General features: G+C 36.8%; 2 protein-coding genes and 1 long non-coding RNA gene across 3 annotated transcripts; 2 read left to right on the forward strand and 1 right to left on the reverse strand.

Moving 5' to 3' along the window:
* The first annotated feature begins 5993 nt into the window (after positions 1 to 5993).
* LOC138350529 (uncharacterized) lies at positions 5994 to 6850 on the forward strand. Its single transcript, XR_011222157.1, has 3 exons — positions 5994 to 6087; positions 6243 to 6472; positions 6678 to 6850. It is a non-coding gene; the product is annotated as an uncharacterized lncRNA (long non-coding RNA).
* A 3376-nt stretch (positions 6851 to 10226) lies between these two features.
* On the forward strand, positions 10227 to 11094 carry LOC138350530 (uncharacterized). The gene is made up of 2 exons (XM_069301536.1): positions 10227 to 10400; positions 10660 to 11094. Exons 1-2 carry the CDS (start codon positions 10302 to 10304, stop codon positions 10882 to 10884), a joined length of 324 nt encoding a protein of 107 aa, XP_069157637.1. The 5' UTR covers positions 10227 to 10301; the 3' UTR covers positions 10885 to 11094.
* Positions 11095 to 20035: 8941 nt separating this feature from the next.
* On the reverse strand, positions 20036 to 24743 carry LOC123749743 (uncharacterized). Its single transcript, XM_069301537.1, has 4 exons — positions 24598 to 24743; positions 22424 to 22629; positions 21463 to 21604; positions 20036 to 20640 (listed from the first exon to the last, which is right to left on the reverse strand). The coding sequence occupies exons 1-4, from the start codon at positions 24620 to 24622 to the stop codon at positions 20291 to 20293; spliced, it is 723 nt and encodes a 240-aa protein (XP_069157638.1). The 5' UTR covers positions 24623 to 24743; the 3' UTR covers positions 20036 to 20290.
* Between the last annotated feature and the right edge of the window lie 1405 nt (positions 24744 to 26148).

Below are 26148 nucleotides of genomic sequence, written 5' to 3' on the forward strand. Positions count from 1 at the left end.
TTGTTTCCAATACAAATGATAAAAATCAATGTGTTTTCATTAGAATTAACTAAAATGTTCCTGATTTTCCGTTTATATTACCGATGGAAGATTTACACGTAAAACCGCTCTATTCCGGCTGAAACGTCGATATATGCAATAAAAACAGAACTTCTCCCCTTTTCAATATCTTACTCAGTATTTTAACGAGAAACAAAGAGTTGAATGAAAATGAAGTATTTAAGGTTATTATCTAATCAATTATGTGTTTGCAACCTTATTTATCGTATATATATGAAGTAAAACCTATGGACTGAAAATTCACAAAAACGTGGAAAACGGCAAAATATTGCCTAATTCGATGATATTTTATTTAAATCACATGAAGGAAAAGGGGATGATAAACGTCAAAATATTGCTAAATTCGATGATTTTTCGTACGAAACAAAATCAAAGAAAACTTGCTTAAAATGCAATATTATGCGAAATTCTGAGATTTGAAGGCCAAATCACATATCGTGATACTACATGAAATAGTATCGAAATATTGGTAAAAATGAATATATTTACGTAATATCAAACTACATGAAAAACGTGAAAAAGTCACTATTTAACCATATTTGAGGATTTTAACTTCAAATCCAACCCGTTCTCACACAAGACAGTACATATATGACTAGTGCTTAAAGTCAATATGTGGAATGTGATTTAGTACATATGTGATATATTCCCAGTTAACTTTTTTACCAAGGCTCAAACTCTTCCTCACGTACCAATTTACGTCTCACAGTACTCGTCCATCAACGTAGATAGCTGAATAGTCGTGATTGGTTCAATTATAACGAAAATTGTAGTTTTCAGGTCCCACATGGGTTGTGAAATTCACCTACTATTGTCCATGCTCTTATAATATTACAGATCAGCTACATCCTATTGAAGGCTCGTAGTTTTGTTTTGAGAAATATTAGTTGTTCTTAGTAAATTATAATAAGCACAATAAATTATTACATAGAATAAGTGCTTCACCAATCAATATTATATACCATAGTTTGTGCTTTAGAAATCTTTAAAGAATGTTTTGTAGGAACGCTAACAGAAAACGATGTTATGTTGGAATGTATATAGGGTAAACTACTGCAAACAGGATGGTATGGTGTGGATTATTGGAAACTATAGGATTAGTATAGGGTCCACTACCACCTGTTAGGTGGGTAAGGGGTCCAATAACACCCGCAGGATGAGTATGGGGGTCACATCCACCCACAGGAATGGTATGGGGATCACTTCCACCCACAGGAAGGGTATGGGATCCAATACCATCCACTGGATGTGTATTACGTCCACTACCACCGACAGGATGGGTATGGGCTCACAACCACCCACAGGATAGGTATGGGGTCCAATACCACCCACAGGATGAGTATGGGGTCCACTATAACCCACAGGATGGGTATGGGGCTCCAACCACCCACAGAATAAGTATGGGGTACAATAACACCCACTGGATATGTATGGCATCCATTGCCCCCACAGGATGACTATAGGGTACAGTATCGCCCACAGGATTAGTATATAGGGTTCACTGCCGCCCACAGAGTCGGTATGGGGTCCACCGCCACCCACAGGGTCAGTATGGGGTCCACTACCGCCCACAGGGTCGCTATGAAGTCAACTACCGTCCACAGGGTCGGTAGGGGTCCACTACCGCCCACAGGGTCGGCAGGGGGTCCACTGCCACCCACTGGGTCGGTAGGGGGTCCACTGCCGCCCACAGGATCGATAGGGGGTCCACTGCCGCCCACAGGGTCGATATGGGGGGGGGTCCACTACCGCCCACAGGATCGATAGGGGGTCCACTGCCGCCCACAGGGTCGGTAGGGGGTCCACTGCCGCCCACACGTTCGGTAGGGGTCCACTGCCGCCCACAGGGTCGGTAGGGGGTCCACTGCCGCCCACAGGATCGATAGGGGGTCCACTGCCGCCCACAGGGTCGATAGGGGGTCCCTTACCGCCCACAGGGTCTCTATGAAGTCAACTACCGCCCATAGTGTTTGTATAGTGTCCACTATCGCCCATAGTGTTATTATGGGGTCCACTACCCCTCATAGGGTCGGTATGGGGGTCCATTACTACCCACAGGGTGTGTCTGGGGTCTATTTTGGCAATACTGCTTTTCCAATCTCATTTGTTGTTCAATGTAAAATATTTGTTGCTCGACTTGCAACAATTTATATATATATATATATATATATATATATATATATATATATATATATAGTATAGTGCCTTTGCAATAATGTACCAATGTGTGTATTTTCATAACTCGTTTTAAATTGTTGAAAAATAAATAACTACATTGTGAATGCAAGTCAATGTTTACATGCTAAATCAGAGTTGCCAGATTCCGCTTAAAATAGCAAATTGTGCTTATTTTCAAAGCTTGAGAATTTAGCTTTAAAGTAGTTAAAAAACTACGAATTTCGCAATTTGCTATGTACTTTAGTGTACTATTTTAAAATAAGGTTGGTTTTTAAGCTGCAAGTCATATGAATCTCAAAAAAAGTATATTATTAACAATCTTATCTCCATAGTTCACTAGTTTCTGTAAATCAGATCTGGTAACTGTAGGCCAAGTACTGGAAGACTCAAGACACAATGTGTTGAAGCTATTCTCTTTGAAGAAGTCATCTCGACAGGATCTTCCAGCTCCAGCTATAAAACTTCACCAAACATGGATCTACCTAGTACATCAAATGGTAAGGAATTACTAAACTGTACAAAGTTTTATGCTAGAACATTTGTTACAGAATTGTCCCTGTCAGGGACAATTCAGTCCCTATTCTATGTGTACTCCATCACATAGTGACGGAGTATGTGGGAATAATTTTGTTGACACTGTCCATTTTGTCAATTCTACAACAGCAGATAATATGAATTCCCAGAGATATTTGTAACTTGAGATACTTGGTTTGGTTTGGTTAAGTTAGGTTAGGTTAGCCTAACCCAGTAAATCCTCCCCGGCTAGAATATAAACCCCGGACAAAGTGCTCGTGAAATGCCAGGCATTTGCAAATATGAGGATGTGGTTGATTATATTATATTCTTTTCTATATCATAGATGTTCAATATATGAAAAATATTTTAGACTTAAAAATGGACCCCTGAGGTACTCAACTTACCACATTTCTTCATATTCATTCCCATTTAGTATGACCTTTTGCTCTCTTTGTTTTAACTATTGTTTTGTGCACTTTACAATTTTTTTCATGAACCTGTAATTTCCTTGCTAGTCTTCCATGTGGTACCTTATTAAAGTCTTTAGCATAATCCATGTATACTACATCCACCGGAAACCCTTTATCTGAGTACCATGTTACCATGTCCCAAAAGTGAGGAGGTTTATAAGGTAGCATCTGTTTTTAAGAAGACCATGGTGTGTCGATTGAATAAGATTGTTCACTGAAAGATGGTAAATGATTCCCTCCCTTAGGATTTTCGCCATGAGCTTGCAGATGTGTTATACCTAGCTGATCGGACATTAGTTTTGTGCTTAACTCTTTCTGCTTTTTTTTTAATACTGTAAGGGTGAAATTTTCATATTTCAAATCTCGGGGTACTATCCCTTGGTTCAGATATTTTGTGGAAAGTATTTTCAGCAGTATTCATAGTTCTTCTGTCAGTTTATTTTCCTTTATAATTAAGGTTTGTTTTCTTTTGTACCATAGAAAGTACCACAGAAAGGTGTTATAATGTTGTGTTAGCTTTTCTGTACAATTTTTCTTTTTTGTTTGTATAAAAGGCTATGCAATGAATTCAAATATTTACGCTACCAATCAATTTTTCAGATAGATCATCGGATTTTGACAGTATGCTGTACATACCAGATGTTCCAAAAATAACTACAGACAACAATAATGGTACTGTGTTTACTATTTTTATACTTTATATATAGGAAGACAAGTTCAATCAATGAGCATTTTAATATATCATCAAAATTTTCATACATTTCTTTCACTTTGTTACACTTGTAAAAACTTATTCTTAGCTATATTTATATAAATGTTAATACCACTGTTAAATGAACATATTGATTTGTGTCCTTATTAGTTATAGCTTATTTATGTTGACCCAGCACCTTACTAAAGGGATTACCTTAACTTGTGTCACTATCTCTCTAGGGGGCTCCAGGTAGGCAGTATAGGTAATGCCACTAACATGCATATCATTATGGGAAAGTCCATAATTTAACACATAATTATAAGTAGGTAATTTGTAGCAAATTTTAAGATTATTAATAGGTACATTGTAGCATAATTTTGCATAAGCATAATTTTCTTGTTTTGTTCTTGTACTTTTCCTTCGAACACTATTATTTTCTCTTCAGAATTTCACCGGAGAATAGCAGTGATGACTAGAGAACATCTTGAACGTGAGTACCAGAAAGCACGTGCTGCAATGATACAAAGAAATGAGTACTTGAAGAGACTCTTAAACGTGGAGGAACCAAACTCAATAAAGGTGACAAACAAGAAACAGAAAAAAGATAACATACAGGATGTATCACACATTAATTCAAAACAAAGACCAGCTGCACCCCAATCTGATGGTAATCTTCTATTATTTTTTTAACAATATTTCTACAGCTGTTATTTGTGTACTTTCCAATAATATTTGTTGCCTATTTTTAAGTGTATGCTAGACAATTATGGAGATTAAATTACTATAACACTGAACAACTTGGTAGCATAAAGTTAGTTATAGTAATATCTTGAGATTTGTCTGAAAATATTAATACTTGTATACAATTTGCAATTATGTACCATGCTTAAATCTTCAAATGTGCCACCCAGACATTCTGCCTGCTATACTTTCACCACCACACATTCAAAATGCGGGCTATTCTACTAGTGGCAGAACGTACACTCAAAGTTATTTGGCAGCTGGTGAAGAAACTTTGGAATCATTTGATGTTGGTATGTCCCAACATCATTTGTTGGTATTTAAATGAGGGTTTATTTAATGGACACACGTCATAAATATTATGTACCAAAATTGTGCTTAATGCCTATGAAATTTTGTTTAACATATTATACTAATCATTCCTTTCACTTACAAATTTTTCTTACTAATTTGTAATCCCATATTTCAAAGTACTTGCTGCAGAACTTGAACAAATTAAAGATTCTCAGCCAAGTGTTTCTGACTGGCAAAAAAGAAGAAAAAATGCAGAGATTAATTGGGGAGAATGCAGGGCAATGCTGTTCGATTGGACATTGTCTGAGTTGGGTGTTCCAGATAAAGGTAAATTAAATATTGCTGTGTTCATTAAGGTTATACTGTATAATAAGCATCATATGCAAATTAATGACACTCTATTAATACATTTAGACTTCAGATTGTTTAAAATGTTAGGTATACAGTATTTAAAATTAGTATAAATAATTACCCCTTTTTTCATCAGGTAAAGTTTGTGTACAATGTACAAATTGTGAGGCAAGCATCAAATGTGAAGACTGTTTTGCATTTTTGTGTCACATTTGTGACCAAATGCAACATTTTCTCATGCCTTTCCACCACAGATTATATTGGAAAAATGGCTTTTATGAGCCATTAGACCCGACACAAACTGTGTGCCCTGAAGGAAATATCTTTCACTGGAGTAAGTATACGATACCTGTATAAAATCCGTACTTTGTTCCGAGATTACTTCTACTTCCCAATCCCAGTCTAGAGCTACGATTATCTTGGTATAACAAAATAAAATGAATAAATGTTTCATTTCAGTCATTACAACATTTGGAGAAGTCTTAAAGTTTAAACCTGACACTTGGTTTTATAGATTGATTTAATCGTCTGATTGTTTCTTTTCTGTGAATTTCTCAGTCATTATCTGGAGAATAATGTCAATATTTTGTACAATCAAGAAACAATGAAATATTCAGTCTGAAATTCTTTTCCATAAAACTCATTTTGTCAAACTGTCTTCCTTTTCTTTGTTACCAGAACCTGTTGTACCAGCCCAACCACCAAATTCTTGCCCCAACTGCACAGATTGCAAGTTTAAAATTTCAAGCTCCAGCAATCTCTGCATCTTCATCACTATAATGGGTAAATAAACTTTAAAATTTACCCTTTTATTTCCATTACCGGATATTCCTGAATCACAATACATTTTGAAATTTTTGTTGCTATAAATGTTAATTTTTACATCACTATTTTAGCAAGTCGCCACACCACTCAATGCACTGTATTTTAAACTACAGGAAGGTATGACCTCTATACTCCAATCTATACATGCCACTGTGGATATGAGCATCAACAACTAGGCAAGACCATGCACAAGTCTGGTTTCTATTCATCATTAGGAAAGAGCAGCACATTCTACAGCACCAGTCTGCTTGAATCATGGCACCATATAAAAAGAAATTGTCCCGGAACATCATTTCGGGCATTAGTCACTGCACTGGAATCCTTTGGTGCTTCTCGTGGGCGTGTATGTTTTGATACCGTTATTCTTAATATTTTCAGTTTTATATTTCAATACAAAAATTATCAAAATTTTGTAGTAATGTATATTCATTTATTAATAATTAGTTTTTAATTTTGTTCAAACACAAAATGGAATGTTTTTTTTGTTTATTTATCTTATGTCATAATATGCATTTTAAATGTCACCATCTAAAAAATTCTATTCCTAGATTGGACCCATTAATTATATAACTTCGAAGAGAGTGTTCTTCGAATGGCGATTCCAGCAATATGAGCTGAGAAAAATTAGAGGAGAAGCTGACAATGAGTGTCCTGCTTGTGATAAAACCCCTTTAGCAGTACATATTGATGGCAACAAGAAGCTGTATCGTTACAACAAAGTTGGGAGGTAATAAAATGTGCTTTACAGATACTTAATGTATAGTATTCTTTTGTTCTCTACACACACTATATTATAATGAATTATATTGTCTTCAAATTAATGTTCTTATAAATAAAGTATGCACATATAAATATACATTGTCATATGACATATTTTTTAACTGAGTATGTCTTTATAGTTTGCCTTTCAATTGCATCCATATCATCATTTTATTTATCTAACACCATGTAAATTTTTGTTTTATGTAAAATTTAGCAGTGCATCAGAATTCTTCATATAAAACATTTTTTGATACCCCATTACCCATTGTTTAATATTATAGTGGTTACAGACAATAAATAATTATTTCTGAATTATCATTGCAGAGGTATCAGAAACCCCTATTATTCTGATAGTATCTTCAGCAAAGATGAAGATGTTCAAGCTCATGTTGGCACTATTCAGAGCTTGAAAACTAAGGTGAGTTTTATTATATATTGAGAAACCTTCAATTTTACCTAATAACTGTTTGGCGACTATAACATATGGTGGCCATTTTTGTATTTTTTCATTATAGTTTATATATATTGAATAAGGAAATATAACCCATAGAAATTCTTATGTGCAACAACAATGCCTATCGCGCAAAATAATCTCTACCTTCTACCCGTCCTACATAATTATAATCATGCTCACCAACTGGTTATTTAGTTACTATAAATATTTTTGTTTAACAGAGTAAGCACACGTGTGGAGTGTCTACATGGAAAGCTGCTCAAAATAAGCCTCTTTCATTCCAAAGTTTGGATGAAACAGGAATCAGCATGGCCTCCTGTCGACATGGTATTATCCTCCACACCTTGAATATGTATCAAGGAGAGCTGTACAGTTATGCCCACTATTTGCAAATTATGTATTTCAAATACATAAAGTTTATTTGTCAAGACATAATTTGCAAATATTGGCCATGGGCCTTAACTGTGGCTCAGAAACAATCACATTTTCACATTGGTCAAGCAAAGCCATTTTTAGGAGTCCTACATGCAAAAGGACATGCTTGGTATTGTCAGGTAAATAAAAATATAACATTACATTTATGTATACTAATGTATACATTTATGTATACTAATTAAATTTAATGTAATGTATACATTACATTAAATATAATAAGTACAGTTTGTGTAAAAAAATTTAAGATTTCTGATTGTTTAAGATTAATGATATACGTATCATTTAATATAGTAGGAGGCTTTTAATTTTTGTACAATAATTTGAATTTTTTTTACTGTATACTTTTATGTTAAAGGTATTGTATGGAGGGCGGTGGCAAGAAGGAAGTGGCATGACTTTAGGGGAAGAGGCCGAGCAAGTGTTTGCATACCTCTCACGATACAACTCTACAACTAAAAACATGCTGAAAGCTGGTATTTGTTTATATGGTTCATCTGATCAAGTTTTTTATTATTTTACCTGCCCTGTAATCAGTATAATGCGATTTGTATTCAGTATTCAATAAGTATCAACTCCCTCAAATAATCAATAAAAGAATGAAAACATATTGGTCAAACTTGAGTTGGTCGTGGTGAGTAAAGGTATGTTATGAAACTGTTATTAATCTATGCTCTTCAAGATGTTCATTGCTATAAATATTTTTCTCAGAAAGAACAGAAGAACTCACAGAGGGTGCAGTCTTTTGGAACCATCGAAAAATTGATGGACTGGCTCGTGCATTAGTTACTCGACTCAGAAAGGTACTAAAAATAATATATATTTATTTTATTTATTTGTATTTATTTTGAAACTTATTATAATGCATTTATATGTGAAAGGTATTATAATGCATTTATAGGTTAGTTATGTGTTCAGATCATGTACTACATATATTTTCCATTATAAATTAGCGACCATTTCCTTGAATTAACTGCTTGAACTTTTTCAATATATCAATAAGGTTAATTTGTATAAAGTATATAGTATTTAATTAACCTAAATGTATGATTCCGAGATATATCAAATGTGTTCACAGAGAAATCACAGTATCGTGATATATCACGGGAACTGTGATGAGGGTTTGAACCCCATGCACTGAGTGCTCTCAGATGCATGCTCTAGTTCACTACGCCACGACATGGTCAGATGAATTGCAACTTGGAGTACTACTGCACCCACAAGGATCCCAAGGCTTCCACTGAAGCCAAACCAGGTTTCACACAATTCCCCCATGAACTCGGTCTCTGTCATTCAGTAGTTCTGCCTTTGATGCCCCCATTTCAATGTCTTTCTCCATGTATTGATATATCACAATAATATGAATTCTATGTGTATTGAAAGGGCCATCAGAGGTAAAACTACTGGAGGACACAGACCAAGTACATGGGAAACTGCATGCACAACCGCCCATGGAATGGGTATGGGGGTGCATAATTAACAAAAATTGAATTGTGGGTTCATTAGTACCCTAGGTTGCAATTCTTTTGACCATGTTGTGGCGCATTCAACTACAGCAAGCATCTGGGAATGCCAAGCCCATAGGTTCGAACCACTCATCACGGTTAATGTGATTTGTTCATTAAATTTATTATATTTTCAAATAGGCCAGAGAGACGGAAATAACAGTTTCAAATGAGATCGACAAACTTGATGTTCAAAAGTCATTGATTCAAGAATGGCGATCTGACCTACAAATGATTTGTAAGGAGTTAGAGTTAAACACTGGAACAACCTCGAAGAACATAAAATATTCTATCGAGGCAGTTGCAGACTCTATCAGGCATCGCAAAAATCTGATTGCCACTGATGCAGGTAGGCTTACTATTTCTTTGTTAACTCTGAAGCAATTTCTATTTAGCTCTTGTCTATAATTTCTATGTAGGTAAATGATGAGGAAATTTTTTTAACAACTTTAAAACTTTCAGCCAAAAAACTTTATTTGCAGCATCCAGTAAAATGCGCTCTTCACTCCGGCACAGAAATGAGTGTGATAGGAAAAAGCTTCAAGGCTTCATAAAAATCTACAATAGTGAAAACTCTGAAATTCTCAGTGAAAAGGATGCAATAGAAGGTATCCTGCCATGGCACAATTTATTGCCTCATCATAGCCAAAATGGTATGTAACTACATCTCATTTTATCAGGGGTTACAATTCGGCCTTATCAAGATAACTAACATTTAGCATGCATAATGGATAAGCTTTACTTATTTTTGAAGTAAAATATCATCACTACTGTTTGTAAAATAGGTGCAGTATCATAATCCGTAGGTTTTTATCAGGTTGATACTGCACAATAAACTATGTATAGTATGTATAATGCAAGTACCTAAACTGTAATTACATTAAATTGAGTTGTAGTTTACTTGCAGTAAATATAATTTTCCTCTTTTATTAGTGTCCCTTGCTCAAAAAAAGAAGGCAGTAGAAGATGTGGAGCTTCAGAAGAGATCCAGAGAAGAGCAACAACACACTGTTCAAGAAATGCTGCATTATCTCGCATATTACAAGAATAAGAGAGAGATTTTAACCGAACATACTGAAGAGTTGTTATGTGGAATTTTTCCTTCATATCTAAGCAAGGTAAGCTAACAGCCTAAATGTGTGTTGCAATTCAGTTCTTCATAAACATTTATCCAGCAGAATTTTATACTTGAGTAAAGTCTTGCTATTTACAACTTTGACAGGTAGACAATTCCATGGTTTTCATATACTGTACTGGTGTGTTTTACATATATTTGAACTTTTACCGAAAACTTTATTTATTTATTTTAATTTCTTTAGTATTTTCAGGGAAATTTGTAAATGTCTTAAACCCCATTAAATAGTCTATATATTACAGGATCCTAACAAGTACACTATTGAAGAGAAGCACCTATCAACCAAAAATAAGAGTGGAATCTTGGCTCTTTTGAAGCAAGGGCAAAAGTTGTGTTCTGACAAGCTGAGTGATGCAAAGCGTTTATTTGGATACCAGGAAGAGGATGTTGATGTTTCCGAGCCCTACCTGGAGCTTTGTGACAGTGAAGATGATGATGATGAAGATGAAGATTTACTACTAAACTGATGATACAAAAGTTAAGTATAATAAATTTTACCTGATTTCTCTTGCTAATTTCTCTTACTTAATTTCTCTAATTTCTAATTATCCTAGCCCTAAGATTACTACTGGCCTCCATTGCCTTGCCTGCACTTTGTTTCCCCCTTAACCATATCACTCATTCTTACAGGTGTGAGACAGAGAGGTACAAGATCATCCAAGAGGAACAACACCTGAAGCACCCAACATTTGGGTGTTTTAATTAATAAAAACGCCCTTCATGGCTTCACTCATCCTGGCTGGTTTAATTAAAAAAACCTAACCTAAACCTAATATATATACCTCTAGAGTCAAGGGAGTTAAGTTTTAGGCTGCACAATGAAACTGCTATTGACAATTTTATAACTGCTGCTGATAATGTCTGTCCTGTGACTTTTTTGTAAGCATAACCAAAAGGCTTAACAATCCCTTGCTTACAAAGGGAATACTTAAACCCATTAATAAAAAACATGACCTTGAGAAGAAGTATAGGTTAGGAATTGTCTCCAAAGAATTCTCATGCTCTTCAACAGGTCACTTGAACTCCAAACCTTTCCAGTTATCCTAAAAAAAGCGAGTTACCCCTGTACACAAATGTGGTGATCTCACAGATGTTAACAACTACAGACCTATATCAATCCTGCCTAACTTGTCAACATTTTTTGAAAAGCTACTTGAACTTGAACTCCAAACCTTTCCAGTTATCCTAAAAAAAGCGAGTTACCCCTGTACACAAATGTGGTGATCTCACAGATGTTAACAACTACAGACCTATATCAATCCTGCCTAACTTGTCAACATTTTTTGAAAAACTAATCTACAAGCAGTTTTACTCTTATCTAGCCAAACACCATATACTTAGTACTAGGCTGTACAAGAATATAACAACTCTTGTATATATCTCAAAAAAAAAAAAAAAAAAAAAAAAAAAAGCACAAGACGAAGCTTGAAAAAGTTTAGTGGTATGCCAATAGGCTAGTCCCAGGACTAAGAGGCATGAGTTACGAGGACAGGCTGCGAGAAATGCAATTGATAGGGTACATAAAGATAAACTGTTTAACACGGGTGGTAGGCGAACAAGGGGACACAGGTGGAAACTTAGTACCCAAATGAACCACTAGGATGTTAGAAAGAACTTTTTCAGTGTCAGAGTAGTTAATAGATGGAATGCATTAGGCAGTGATGTGGTGGAGGCTGACTCCATACACAGTTTCAAATGCAGATATGATAGAGCCCAGTAGGCTCAGGAATCTGTACATCAGTTGATTGCCAGTTGAGAGGTGGGACCAAAGAGCCAGAGCTCAACCCCCCGCAACCACAACTAGGTGAGTATACACACAAACACACACACGTACACACACACACACACAGACACAAACATACACACACTAATGCCTCTATTCACCTTGCAGTAAATAGGAACCTGAAAGTCAGGAAGCTGCTAAAGGCTGCATCTTGGGGATGTGTGAGTGTGTTAGATAAAAATATATGTTGTTTAGATATGATGGAGGAAAAGAGGCCGAGAGTCGGTACATTAGACAACCGACGCTTAGAAAGGCGGGGTCCAAGAGCTAACAGCTAAATCTTGGAAATAATAAATTAAAATATTTAATACACCCACATACATGTTTCACATTATTTTGGCTGAGGGCACACTGAGGGCTGATGGCCCCGTCGACGGGGCAGGAAGTCGGTGGTTGATCAAAGGCCTCCCACATCCTCCACATACCTGAGGATTATTCCGGCTTAATTTTAAACGGAAGTAATGTCTTGGCATTTACGGCTTCAGCGGGTGGGTGGGTCCGTGGGTTTATTACACTGTGAGTGAAAACAATCGCCTATTCTCTATTTTATATTGCGGCTTGTAGAGCTAGAAGCTGTTGCCTCTTGTGTGCGTTGCACAAGGGGATTAATATCTGGATTAATAGCTTTCAATATTTCCAGTATTTTTTAAGGTAACGCTTAAATACCGAAGATACTGCTATTGGACACCGCTTAATTGACAATGTCTCAACAACGCAGGCTAAAGATGTGCGTGGCTCCTGCTATTGCAATGATGCTCATTTGTTTTTCAATGATGGGCCTTAGTTGCCCCCTCTCTAGCTTACCGTTCTAAATACCCCTTCTCCATCTTCCGCAAACATTTCCCCTCATACATCTCCCCCTCCTGTCCCCCTTGTCCATCTTTGTCCCCCTGTCCATCTTTGTCCCCTGTTCCTCACTTTGTCCCCTTGCCCACATTTTCTGTCCTCTGTCCCAGATCCCTTTCCCCCTCTCTGTCCCCCTCTCTGTCCCCCTGTCCCCCCTTTCCATCTCTCTGTCCCCCTGTCCCTCTCTATCCCATTGTCCCTGTCTCTGTCCCCCCTGTCTCTCTCTGTCCCCCTGTTCTTCTCTGTCCTCCTGTTCCTCTCTCTGTCCCCCTGTCACTCTCTGTCCCCCTGTTCCTCTATGTCCCCCTGTCCATCTCTCTGTCCCCTGTACCTCTCTGTCCCCCTGCCCACTCTTTCTGTCCGCTACATAGTACATACATACATACATAAGATATAAAACAGTGGAGGATTCCCAGGTAGAACAATCAACCACAATGCCCATTACCCCTTTACCCTGATGTCCTTAACTACACAACTATACAAGAGTCATTAACACGTGTAATGGCTGATCCCCCATCACGATAGCATAAAGACCAATTGCTTGACCCGCAGTCTGTCTTGCTCCTCAAATAATTTTCGGGTTAACATGAAAACGTCTCTCGAGTTTATCTTTCTAATGTTGTTTTCCCATCTTTCATTTTATCAGCTTAGTTCCTTTATTATGCCCCAATTACTCATCCCTTGAGCGGTAGTTAAACTGAACCCAAATTTAAAAAAAGTTCCTTTTGCTAAGCAAGCTACAGTCTTGATAAGTCAGATATATTGTTTGTTAACACATTTCTCAACAATGAACAGTCAGTTTTATCAAGCTAACATATCCTAACACAACGAGTGAGAGTATTAACTGGTCTAATTATTTTATTAGACCAGTATATATTATTAGATTATACTGGTATAATTATATATATATATATATATATATATATATATATATATATATATATATATATATATATATATATATATATATATATATATATATATATATATATATATATATATATATATATGTATATATACATATATATATATATATAGATATATATATATATATATATATATATATATATATATATATATATATATATATATATATATATATATATATATATATATATATATATATATATATATATATATGTATGTATGAGTGTGTGTGTACATGTGTATACAACATTAATAATTTTGTAACTAGCGTCAAACATTGTTATTTGCTTAGCTAAACGAACTAGAGGGTTCAGGTCCTGAACCGATTATGTGCCTCTGTAATCCTTTACACCACGGCCCACGGGATGGATATGGGGTGCATAATAAAGAAAGCAATAGAAGAAATTGAAATTACATAATACGGTTATTGACATTCAATAATAGTAAGATAAAGCAATGAGGACCAAATGGGAGACCAGTGATCAGTGTCTTGTATCCCCTGCAATACCTCAAATCCTACGTACCTCACTGACAGGCTCCAGTATGTTTCTGTGAATAATTCAATTTCTCCCACCCTACCCATCAACATTGATGTTCCTCAGGGCAGCATACTTGGCATACTTGGGTATCCTTTGGAGGTGCTTATCCAGTTCTCACTTGAACACTGTGAGGGGATTGCCAGTTATGCCATGCAGTTATGCAATGTATGAATCTATCTATAAGTCCACCAATCTTTGTAAAAATTTCTTGTATAGATGTACCTTACCTAAATAAACATTTATTTATTTATTATTTATATTTAGGATTCATCAACTGCCAAAGATATTCACATGTCAGTATAATTCTGGCGAGAGAGAGGTTTGGGAAAAGCCGTTATACCAACTAGTCAGCAATAAGGGTGATATTTGTGGGGCACAGGCACGCTCGGCCTGGCCCATTAACCCCCAACTGACACTATAACTACTAGCTACTAGGTACATGAACATAATTACATAATTTACGTACATAATTTAAGGTACATAATTACTAGGTACATGAGGACTGGCCATTGTACTATATAGACCTGAAAAAGTGTAACTTAGCGACAACAAGAAAATATTGAATCACAAGACCACCGACGACCATTCCCTTACCCTGCCATAAACACTGAAATTTGACACCCTACCTCTGGAGCCACCCTGACCACAGGTCCACCAACTACATTTCCCTCCCTCCAACTCTGCCTCCACTTACATTGTACACACACATTGTACACCACGCAAGTGTGGACTAGTGTGTAAATCTTACTGATACCACACTTAACCTTTATTCTTTCTCAATGTGTTGTATAAAAGGATCTGATTATACCGTTTCATTTCTAACTCCTTTTCTTGGAAGAATGCCACATATGATCGTACACACACACAAGGTCTGTATAGGGTATAGGCAAGGTCTGACAAGGTATACTAGGTGAGTACTAGTTGAGTACTTACACACAAGATATTCTAGGTGAGACTAGGTGAGTATACACACACACGCAACATATACTAAGTTAGTACACCCAGAAACAAGATATACTAGGTGAATACACACATACAAGGTATACTAGGTGAGTACTAGTTGAGTACTTACACACAAGATATTCTAGGTGAGACTAGGTGAGTATACACACACACACGCAACATATACTAGGTTAGTACACCCAGAAACAAGATATACTAGGTGAATACACACATACAAGGTATACTAGGTGAGTACTAGTTGAGTACTTACACACAAGATATTCTAGGTGAGACTAGGTGAGTATACACACACACACGCAACATATACTAGGTTAGTACACCCAGAAACAAGATATACTAGGTGAATACACACATACAAGGTATACTAGGTGAGTACTAGTTGAGTACTTACACACAAAATATTCTAGGTGAGACTAGGTGAGTATACACACACACGCGCAACATATACTAGGTTAGTACACCCAGAAACAAGATATACTAGGTGAATACACACATACAAGGTATACTAGGTGAGTACTAGTTGAGTACTTACACACAAGATATTCTAGGTGAGACTAGGTGAGTATACACACACACGCAACATATACTAAGTTAGTACACCCAGAAACAAGATATACTAGGTGAATACACACATACAAGGTATACTAGGTGAGTACTAGTTGAGTACTTACACACAAGATATTCTAGGTGAGACTAGGTGAGTATACACACACACACGCAACATATACTAGGTTAGTACACCCAGAAACAAGATATACTAGGTGAATACACACATACAAGGTATACTAGGTGAGTACTAGTTGAGTACTTACACACAAGATATTCTAGGTGAGACTAGGTGAGTATACACACACACGCAACATATACTAAGTTAGTACACCCAGAAACAAGATATACTAGGTGAATACACACATACAAGGTATACTAGGTGAGTACTAGTTGAGTACTTACACACAAGATATTCTAGGTGAGACTAGGTGAGTATACACACACACGCAACATATACTAAGTTAGTACACCCAGAAACAAGATATTCTAGGTGAATACACACATACAAGGTATACTAGGTGAGTACTAGTTGAGTACTTACACACAAGATATTCTAGGTGAGACTAGGTGAGTATACACACACACGCAACATATACTAAGTTAGTACACCCAGAAACAAGATATACTAGGTGAATACACACATACAAGGTATACTAGGTGAGTACTAGTTGAGTACTTACACACAAGATATTCTAGGTGAGACTAGGTGAGTATACACACACACACGCAACATATACTAGGTTAGTACACCCAGAAACAAGATATACTAGGTGAATACCCCAACACCAACCTCCTACAGTACACCTCCCACAGTAACCCCAACACCAACCTCCCACAGGTAACCCCAACACCAACCTCCCACAGTACACCTCCCACAGGTAACCCCAGCACCAACCTCCCACAGTACACCTCCCACAGGTAACCCCAGCACCAACCTCCCACAGTAACCCCAACACCAACCTCCCACAGTACACAACACCAACCTCCCACAGTACACATCCCACAGGTAACCCCAGCACCAACCTCCCACAGTACACAACACCAACCTCCCACAGTACACAACACCAACCTCCCACAGTACACCTCCCACAGGTAACCCCAGCACCAACCTCCCACAGTACACAACACCAACCTCCCACAGTACACATCCCACAGGTAACCCCAGCACCAACCTCCCACAGTACACAACACCAACCTCCCACAGTACACCTCCCACAGGTAACCCCAGCACCAACCTCCCACAGTACACAACACCAACCTCCCACAGTACACATCCCACAGGTAACCCCAGCACCAACCTCCCACAGTACACAACACCAACCTCCCACAGTACACCTCCCACAGTACACCTCCCACAGGTAACCCCAGCACCAACCTCCCACAGTACACCTCCTACAGGTAACCCCAACACCAACCTCACACAGTACACCTCCCACAGTAACCCCAGCACCAACCTCCCACAGGTACAAAATGAAGCCATGAGAATTATCTTAGGATGCCCAAGAAATGCTATGATTGAGAAAATCAGGATGGAGTTGAATCTGCAGAGTATTGGGGATAGAATTGCAGAGATAAATGTAGCTTCTGCCATTAGATTAATGAGAGGTGGGGGAGCTAATGAATTGGTCCTCTCAGTTCAAAAGGTGGGAAGTACTGAACAATGTATGATGAAGAAAAGAGCATATATGAATACCTTATGTTCTAATGTTATTAAGTATGATGTTATTTCAGAGTGTATTGCTGTGCCCAAGAGAAAATTTACACCACCATGGGAGGATTGTAATGTAGATGTAGTAATTACTCCCTTGCAAAAGAAAAAAAGTATGTATGAAATAGGAGAGCTGAGGGCAACATATGATTGTATAATTAGAAAATTGCCTACAGAAAACACTCTACTACATGTATATTGTGATGGGTCAGTAGCTAGGGATGGGAAGGCAGGATGTATATTGTGATGGGTCAGTAGCTAGGGATGGGAAGGCAGGATGTATATGTTCTTAACATTCTGAAACCTATATTGTTTGCTGATGATACTACACTCATCTACTCCAACCCCAACCCACATACACTAAATACTGTAATGTTGTTAATAATGAACTAAAAAAAGTCCACTTATGGATGTCAACCAACAAACTAACACTTAACATAGAAAAGACCTACTACATCTTATTTGGAAGCCAATCTACAAATGCAATTCAGCTTCAGATGACAATGTAAACATTAGCAATAACAATGATGGAAAGTTTCTTGGTCTATTCTTAGACAAGAGACTCAACTTCAGTACCCACATACAACACATAACTAAGAAAGTCTCTAAAACAGTTGGTATACTCTCCAAAATCAGATATTATGTACCTAACCCTGCTCTCATCTCTCTATATTATACACTAATCTATCCCTATCTCAACTATGGTATCTGTGCATGGGGTTCAACCACTGCAAACCACCTCAAGTCCATCATCACCCAGCAAAAATCTGCTATCAGAATAATATCAAATTCTGCTTTCAGACAACACTCAGCCCCCTTGTTTAACTCCCTAAACATGCTAAACATAATCTCACTCCATAAATTCTCTTGTGTCAACTACATTTACAAAACTCTGTTCTTAAATGCAAATCCTGCTCTGAAACTCTTCCTGGACAGATGTAATAGGACCCATTATCACCACACCAGAAATAAATATCTCTTTGATATCCCCAGAGTTAAACTTGTATAAATAAATAAATAAATAAATAAATATGTTTATTCAGGTAAGGTACATACATACAAGTAATGTTACATTAATGGATCGATATATAGATAGAGCTAGTACATACAATGCCTAAAGCCACTATTACGCAACGCGTTTCGGGCAGGAAAAACATTAATATCTAGAACTTAATACTAATTGAGCATAAAGAATAAAATGTGTTGAGAACAAATACAAATAAAGATAAAAAAAAGAGGGAACATGACTGAAAAAGCAGCACAAATACAATAGGTTGACAAACAGTGTTAATTAAAAAAAAAAAAAAATAACAGACATGGGTTGACAATAGAGGGGTAAGGTAGGTTAGTGAATTTATTAGGTAGTGTTTAGTTTTTATCTTAAACTGGTTGAGAGAGGTACAGTCTTTAACATGGTTGGGAAGATCATTCCACATTCTGGGTCCCTTGATTTGTAGAGCATTTCTAGTTTGATTAAGTCGTACTCTTGGAATATCAAAACTGTATTTATTTCTGGTGTGGTGCTCATGGGTTCTGTTACAACCTTCAATGAAGCTTTTGAGCTTATATGTATGTATTTGTAATGTATGTATGTAAACAATGTATTTATTATCATTTATCAATTCTGATAGAAATTACCTACTTAAAATTATCTGTTAGATTAAGGACCTGCCTGAAACGCTGCGCATACTAGTGGCTTTACAAGATTGTAAATACTGTACTATTCAATGTATTCTCACAACCCCAATGTACCTACTTGTATATATATAAATAAAATAAAATAAAATATTGTGATGGGTCAGTAGCTAGGGATGGGAAGGCAGGATGCAGTATGCCAAACTGAATTCGTGCGCCCCTTGAGGGACTTGAAGTAGAGGGATAGGGATCACAGGATAAGTATGGGTTGCACAAACTACTGGTAACAGGATGAGTATGGGTTGCACAATTAATTACTACAAAGTGGTTGAGTATGGGGTGCACGTAAATGAAGACTCCCAAGAAGCAAATCAGAGATCAGCCCAAGCTTCATCTTGAGGCAAAGCTCAATGCCTTAAGCCATATTGATGCTCTGTCCACAGAGCATTCTCTCTCTCAAATCATAATAGTACACTAATGGTTCCCTACACCACCCCTCAGGTGCAGCTGCAGCAGGCTTGGGTGACATGATGACTATGGGGTGCACAATAAACTAACACTCACAGAATGAGTATGGGCTGCACAATAAGCTACCTCTCACAAGATTAGTAATAAAGAAACATTAATTTTTTGGGTAGGGTGACTGAAACTCATCCTGGGGTAAAAATGTTTATTTAAATTTATTATAGTTAAATGAATTTAGTAAATTATTCCATATATTGTATTATAAGTGAATTGACACTAAACTATAAATGATACTAATAAGGTTTTAAAAATGAAAAACAGTAAAAATCCTTCTTGTAAGATATGGAAGTTGAAAAGTAAATTAACTGTAAACTAAATTATAAACTGTAGACATAATATAAAGTATTATAAGTAAAATACCTATAAACTACCAAATAATAAGGTGTAAGGAACCATTTCTATTGTTTGTCCTTTTTTACCTGTTTCCTCAGGTATTTTAAAATTCCCATTCCGTTGTTACTACACTGTTTTCCTGGTGTAGTTCCCTGTGGTTCAAATTTTACTACTTGTACTTCTTGCTGTTTCTGAATGATTGCTAATGGTAGCCCTTGTTGCACCTGCGGAACTTTTTGTAAATGTTCCACCTGCGGAACTTTTTGTACTTGTTGAATTTCTTGCACCTGCGGTACTTTTTGGACTTTATGCACCTGCTGCACTTGTAGCTCGTCAGGATTTTTTTCCAAGGCATTATCGCTATCACCTTCTGATCCTAATGTAAGTTTATCTGCATCAAGCTTCCTTGTGCGTGCTGGAAAAAAAAATAAAAATAAAAAATAAAAAAATTTGAAATGGAAGATCCTGTGTAACAAATTTAATCAGTTACTATGATCGAGCCGCAGAAATTTTACAGGAAAGATATGGTTGGGTTGACTGCATCTATCTGGACCTAAAAGAGGCATTCAACAGAATTCCACATAAGAGTTTGTTCTGGAAACTGGAACATATTGGAGGGGTGACAGGTAAGCTTCTAACATGGATTAAAAAATTTCAAACTGATAGAAAAATGAGGGCAGTAATCAGAGGCAATGTATTGGACTGGAGAAATGTCACGAGTGGAGTACCACAGGGTTTAGTTCTGGCATTCATGGATAAATAATAAATAAATTGTTCATGATTTTTTTAGACAAAAGCTAGAATATGCAGCAGTTGTATGGTGCCCATATCTTAAGAAGTACATGTACAAACTTGAAATGATACAAAGACGTCATGGGTGTCATAGGGGCCCCAGCACACTGGTTTGCTAAAGGGCCCTTAATGCTGTCGAGACCTTATGGGCCCTTGGACCCATTACGTTAAGACATAGTGCTGTATTGGGCCACACACTTTTTGCCATATACATCAATGACAGAGATGATTGAATTGAAATTATATATATATATATATATATATATATATATATATATATATATATATATATATATATATATATATATATATATATATATATATATATGTATATGTATATATATATATATATATATATATATATATATACATATGTATATATATATATATATATGAGAGAAAATAATAGGTGGTGATATATTTATATATTATGTGAACTACTTACACAAAAAGAAGTTAGTGGTGAAGATCTTCTTGTCCTCTTCTTGTATTACGTTGTTTGGTAGGATACCATGTGTCACCCGTGCTGGTCCTTTCTTGTAATAGATAACGATTGATTCATACCCACAGCCACGCAGATATGTTAGCTGAAAAGCAAATAATATTTAAACAATAACACTATCTGGGAAAATGCAACAAAATAAATGTTTGAAGCATAGCTGGGCATGTGCAATAGAACCCATAATAGAATCACAATACCAGAAATAAATATCTTTGATATCCCCAGAGTCAAAGTTATTCTGTGTAAATACTCTATGCAAATAAAGGGACCTTGTCTATGGAACTCACTCGCTAACAAATTTAAAAACTGTCCAACTTCTGCCATTTTAAAAAATAAAACCAAAAAGTACCTAAATTTTTTCTTGATAGTTTCCTAACTAGTGTATTAAACTCGCACTGTATCTTATGAAATCCAATGCCAGAATATATGTGCCTAAACCATACAACTTTTCCATTGTAATCATTGCTATCACCTTATATCATGATTGTTATATTGAATGCATATCTTACTATATTATACCTTGAAATATTCCTCAAATTATGCTACAATTTATATGTTGATAACCCTCAAATTTTACTTTAATGTACATAGTAATCTTTGTGATACTTTCTTACAATGTACCAGCCAATTTTTTCCATTTAAGCTTTAAATTGCCTATTTAAAATTATCTGTTAGATTAAGGACCTGCCCAAAACACTATGTGTGCTAGTGGCTTTACAAGAATGTAAAAACATCAATGCTATGTACTCTCATAATCCCAGTGTGCTAACTTGTATATAAATAAATAAACAAATAGTATGTAAGTACTGTACAGCATTATTCATGTTGATTCTATACCTTATCAAGCAAGTTCAGCATAAGAAGAATACAAATGAATACAACAGATGTAGACAAACTTCAATACCTGATTTTCAATCCTTCGTAGAACCCGGCTTGCTGTATTTCGTTCTAAAGCCTTCTTGCCTTTAAGTAGAAAACGGGCTTCCTCTTCTTTCTTCATTAATTCTCTACTGTTTCGGAAGTCACACTGGCAGAACTTGCAAACATTGCTTCGGACATGCACACATTGTTTGCAGTTTGTGCATCTCCTCAAGAATTTTCCCTGAAGACCTGAAGGAAATAGTTTCTAATAAAATACTTATATTCAAATGACCTATGCTGCAAAAATTTTAAGTTAAATTGTTGTTAAAATGTACTACAGTAATTAAATATATTATTTAAATTATGAAATAATCTACATTAACACTAGTGAGAGCAATGTTAAAAATTTTAGGACTGCATCTGGAAATAACTTTAATTTTGGATGTGATTAACCATGCTGTAACTCGTATAACAAAACTGAGAGGAGTTGAATCCAACAGCCTGATTGACCAGGCTGTTAATTTCAAGCGAATACATTATTGGAAGAAAAAAAAATTATATATATATATATATATATATATATATATATATATATATATATATATATATATATATATATATATATATATATATATATATATATGCGAACAAGCCTGAATGGTCCCCAGGACTATATGCGAATGAAAACTCACACCCCAGAAGTGACTCGAACCCATACTCCCAGAAGCAACGCAACTGGTAACTACAGGGCGCCTTAATCCGCTTGACCATCACGGCCGTCAAAAGGAAGTGATAGCCGAGGCTATTTGAGCCACTTCCCCGACGGCAACTCGGATGGTAATCTTGGGCATAGCATTTCACCAAATCACCTCATTCTTTGGGGCACACGTGAGGAACACAAATGCGAACAAGCCTGAATGGTCCCCAGGACTATATGCGAATGAAAACTCACACCCCAGAAGTGACTCGAACCCATACTCCCAGAAGCAACGCAACTGGTAACTACAGGGCGCCTTAATCCGCTTGACCATCACGGCCGTCAAAAGGAAGTGGCTCAAATAGCCTCGGCTATCACTTCCTTTTGACGGCCGTGATGGTCAAGCGGATTAAGGCGCCCTGTAGTTACCAGTTGCGTTGCTTCTGGGAGTATGGGTTCGAGTCACTTCTGGGGTGTGAGTTTTCATTCATATATATATATATATATATATATATATATATATAATCAATATTGTAACTTTTTTTGTGTAATGACGTTTTCAAAGAAAGTTAGATAAATATACACACATACCAAAAGAATAAGGGTGGTAGGAGAAGAAAATATGAAAGTGTTCAGTGAGGATCCACAAGGTCTTCTCTGAGTACTCTTTATTTTCTTCTCCGAGGCTATGGGTCCCTACACTTGCACCAGAGGTGGTACCCCTCATATATATATATATATATATATATATATATATATATATATATATATATATATATATATATATATATATATATATATATATATATATATATATATATATATATATATATATGACAGTGTCAGATTCACCACCACCATCAAACACCACCAGCACCATACACCACCAGCATCATACACCAACAGCACCATACACCACCAGCATCATACACCACCAGCATCATACACCACCAGCATCATACACCATCAGCATCATACATCACCAGCATCATACACCATCAGCATAATACACCACCAGCATCATACACCATACACCACCAGCACCATACACCACCAGCACCATACACCACCAGCATCATACACCACCAGCACCATACACCACCAGCATCATACACCACCAGCACCATACACCACCAGCATCATACACCATCAGCATCATACACCATCAGCATCATACACCATCAGCATCATACTCCACCAGAATCATACACCACCAGCATCATACACCACCAGCACCATACACCAGCATCATACACCATCAGCATCATACACCATCAGCATCATACACCATCAGCATCATACACCATCAGCATCATACACCATCAGCATCATACACCATCAGCATCATACGCCACCAGCACCATACACCACCAGCACCATACACCACCACCATGTCAAATGGACAGTGTTAACAAAATTATTCCCACATAATCCGTCACTATGTGATGGAGTACACATAGAACAGGGGACTGTAACAAATGTTCTAGCATAAAACTTTGTACAGTTTAGTAATTCCTTACCATTTGATGTACTAGGTAGATCCATGTTTGGTGAAGTTTTATAGCTGGAGCTGGAAGATCCTGTCGAGATGACTTCTTCAAAGAGAATAGCTTCAACACATTGTGTCTCGAGTCTTCCAGTACTTGGCCTACAGTTACCAGATCTGATTTACAGAAACTAGTGAACTATGGAGATAAGATTGTTAATAATATACTTTTTTTGAGATTCATATGACTTGCAGCTTAAAAACCAACCTTATTTTAAAATAGTACACTAAAGTACATAGCAAATTGCGAAATTCGTAGTTTTTTAACTACTTTAAAGCTAAATTCTCAAGCTTTGAAAATAAGCACAATTTGTTATTTTAAGCGGAATCTGGCAACTCTGATTTAGCATGTAAACATTGACTTGCATTCACAATGTAGTTATTTATTTTTCAACAATTTAAAACGAGTTATGAAAATACACACATTGGTACATTATTGCAAAGGCACTATACTATATATATATATATATATATATATATATATATAAATTGTTGCAAGTCGAGCAACAAATATTTTACATTGAACAACAAATGAGATTGGAAAAGCAGTATTGCCAAAATAGACCCCAGACACACCCTGTGGGTAGTAATGGACCCCCATACCGACCCTATGAGGGGTAGTGGACCCCATAATAACACTATGGGCGATAGTGGACACTATACAAACACTATGGGCGGTAGTTGACTTCATAGAGACCCTGTGGGCGGTAAGGGACCCCCTATCGACCCTGTGGGCGGCAGTGGACCCCCTATCGATCCTGTGGGCGGTGTAACACTGTAAAAGTGTTTGGGTTAGTTTATTTAAAATATATATAGAGTACACGAGTCACAGACAAGGATCTGAGAGGCGCCAGTTGTCTGCCTGAGATCTCACACCTCAAAGCGTTAATGACCTCAAGTGACCTGAGGTCAGATCATGCGAATTTCACCTTGCTTCCGCTAAGCGTATAATGGGAGCCGGGTAGCCTTCAAACATGCCGACGTTTAAGGAGTGGCTTGGTAGTGCCGGAGGCTATCTATTTGTGGGCGGAGTTAGCTACTAGGTTCCCCAATAAATACTCGGAGAACTATCGAGCATAGAAGCATTAACAGACAGAACAGACAGAACGGCAGTCAGGAGAGCAGAGCAGACGGGAGGCTGTCGGCCGGCAGGGCGGGAGTCTCCGTCAACTACAACCCCCCCCCCTCTCTATTCAACTTAGACTCAGTCCTCGGTGAGTGAACATTAAGGTGACTTGGTCGTGTTTACATATGTTGTGTGATGATCAGGGGCAGTCAAGTTGTAGGGTTCTCGAATTCTTGGATAATGACTCTCTTTAACATTTTAATTGAATTGCTACATTATGATACTTCATGTGAAATATAATTATGAATTTATTATTTAAATTGTGTTTAACTTTGTTCCCTAGAGATTTGAGTTGAGGTGAGAAAGCCTCTGTGGTTACTGGTTTCATGGTTTAGAATGAGTACATGATAAAGATGGGAACTACTAATAATGAACTCATGATAACATCTTTGGTGAATA

Source organism: Procambarus clarkii, chromosome 46 (genome assembly GCF_040958095.1).
Source record: "Procambarus clarkii isolate CNS0578487 chromosome 46, FALCON_Pclarkii_2.0, whole genome shotgun sequence".
NCBI classification, from domain to species: Eukaryota; Metazoa; Arthropoda; class Malacostraca; order Decapoda; family Cambaridae; genus Procambarus; species Procambarus clarkii.

What these genes read in the sequence shown, in the direction of transcription:
- LOC123749743 (XM_069301537.1), bottom strand. Translation starts at nt 24,622, where the DNA reads ATGGATCTACCTAGTACATCAAATG. An exon ending in TACGAAGGATTGAAAATCAG is followed by an intron (nt 21,605 to 22,423) that starts GTATTGAAGTTT and finishes TTTGCTTTTCAG; the next exon opens with CTAACATATCTGCGTGGCTG. An exon ending in CACCACTAACTTCTTTTTGT is followed by an intron (nt 20,641 to 21,462) that starts GTAAGTAGTTCA and finishes TTTTTTTTCCAG; the next exon opens with CACGCACAAGGAAGCTTGAT.
- LOC138350530 (XM_069301536.1), top strand. Translation starts at nt 10,302, where the DNA reads ATGCTGCATTATCTCGCATATTACAAGAATAAGAGAGAGATTTTAACC. An exon ending in TTCCTTCATATCTAAGCAAG is followed by an intron (nt 10,401 to 10,659) that starts GTAAGCTAACAG and finishes TATATATTACAG; the next exon opens with GATCCTAACAAGTACACTAT.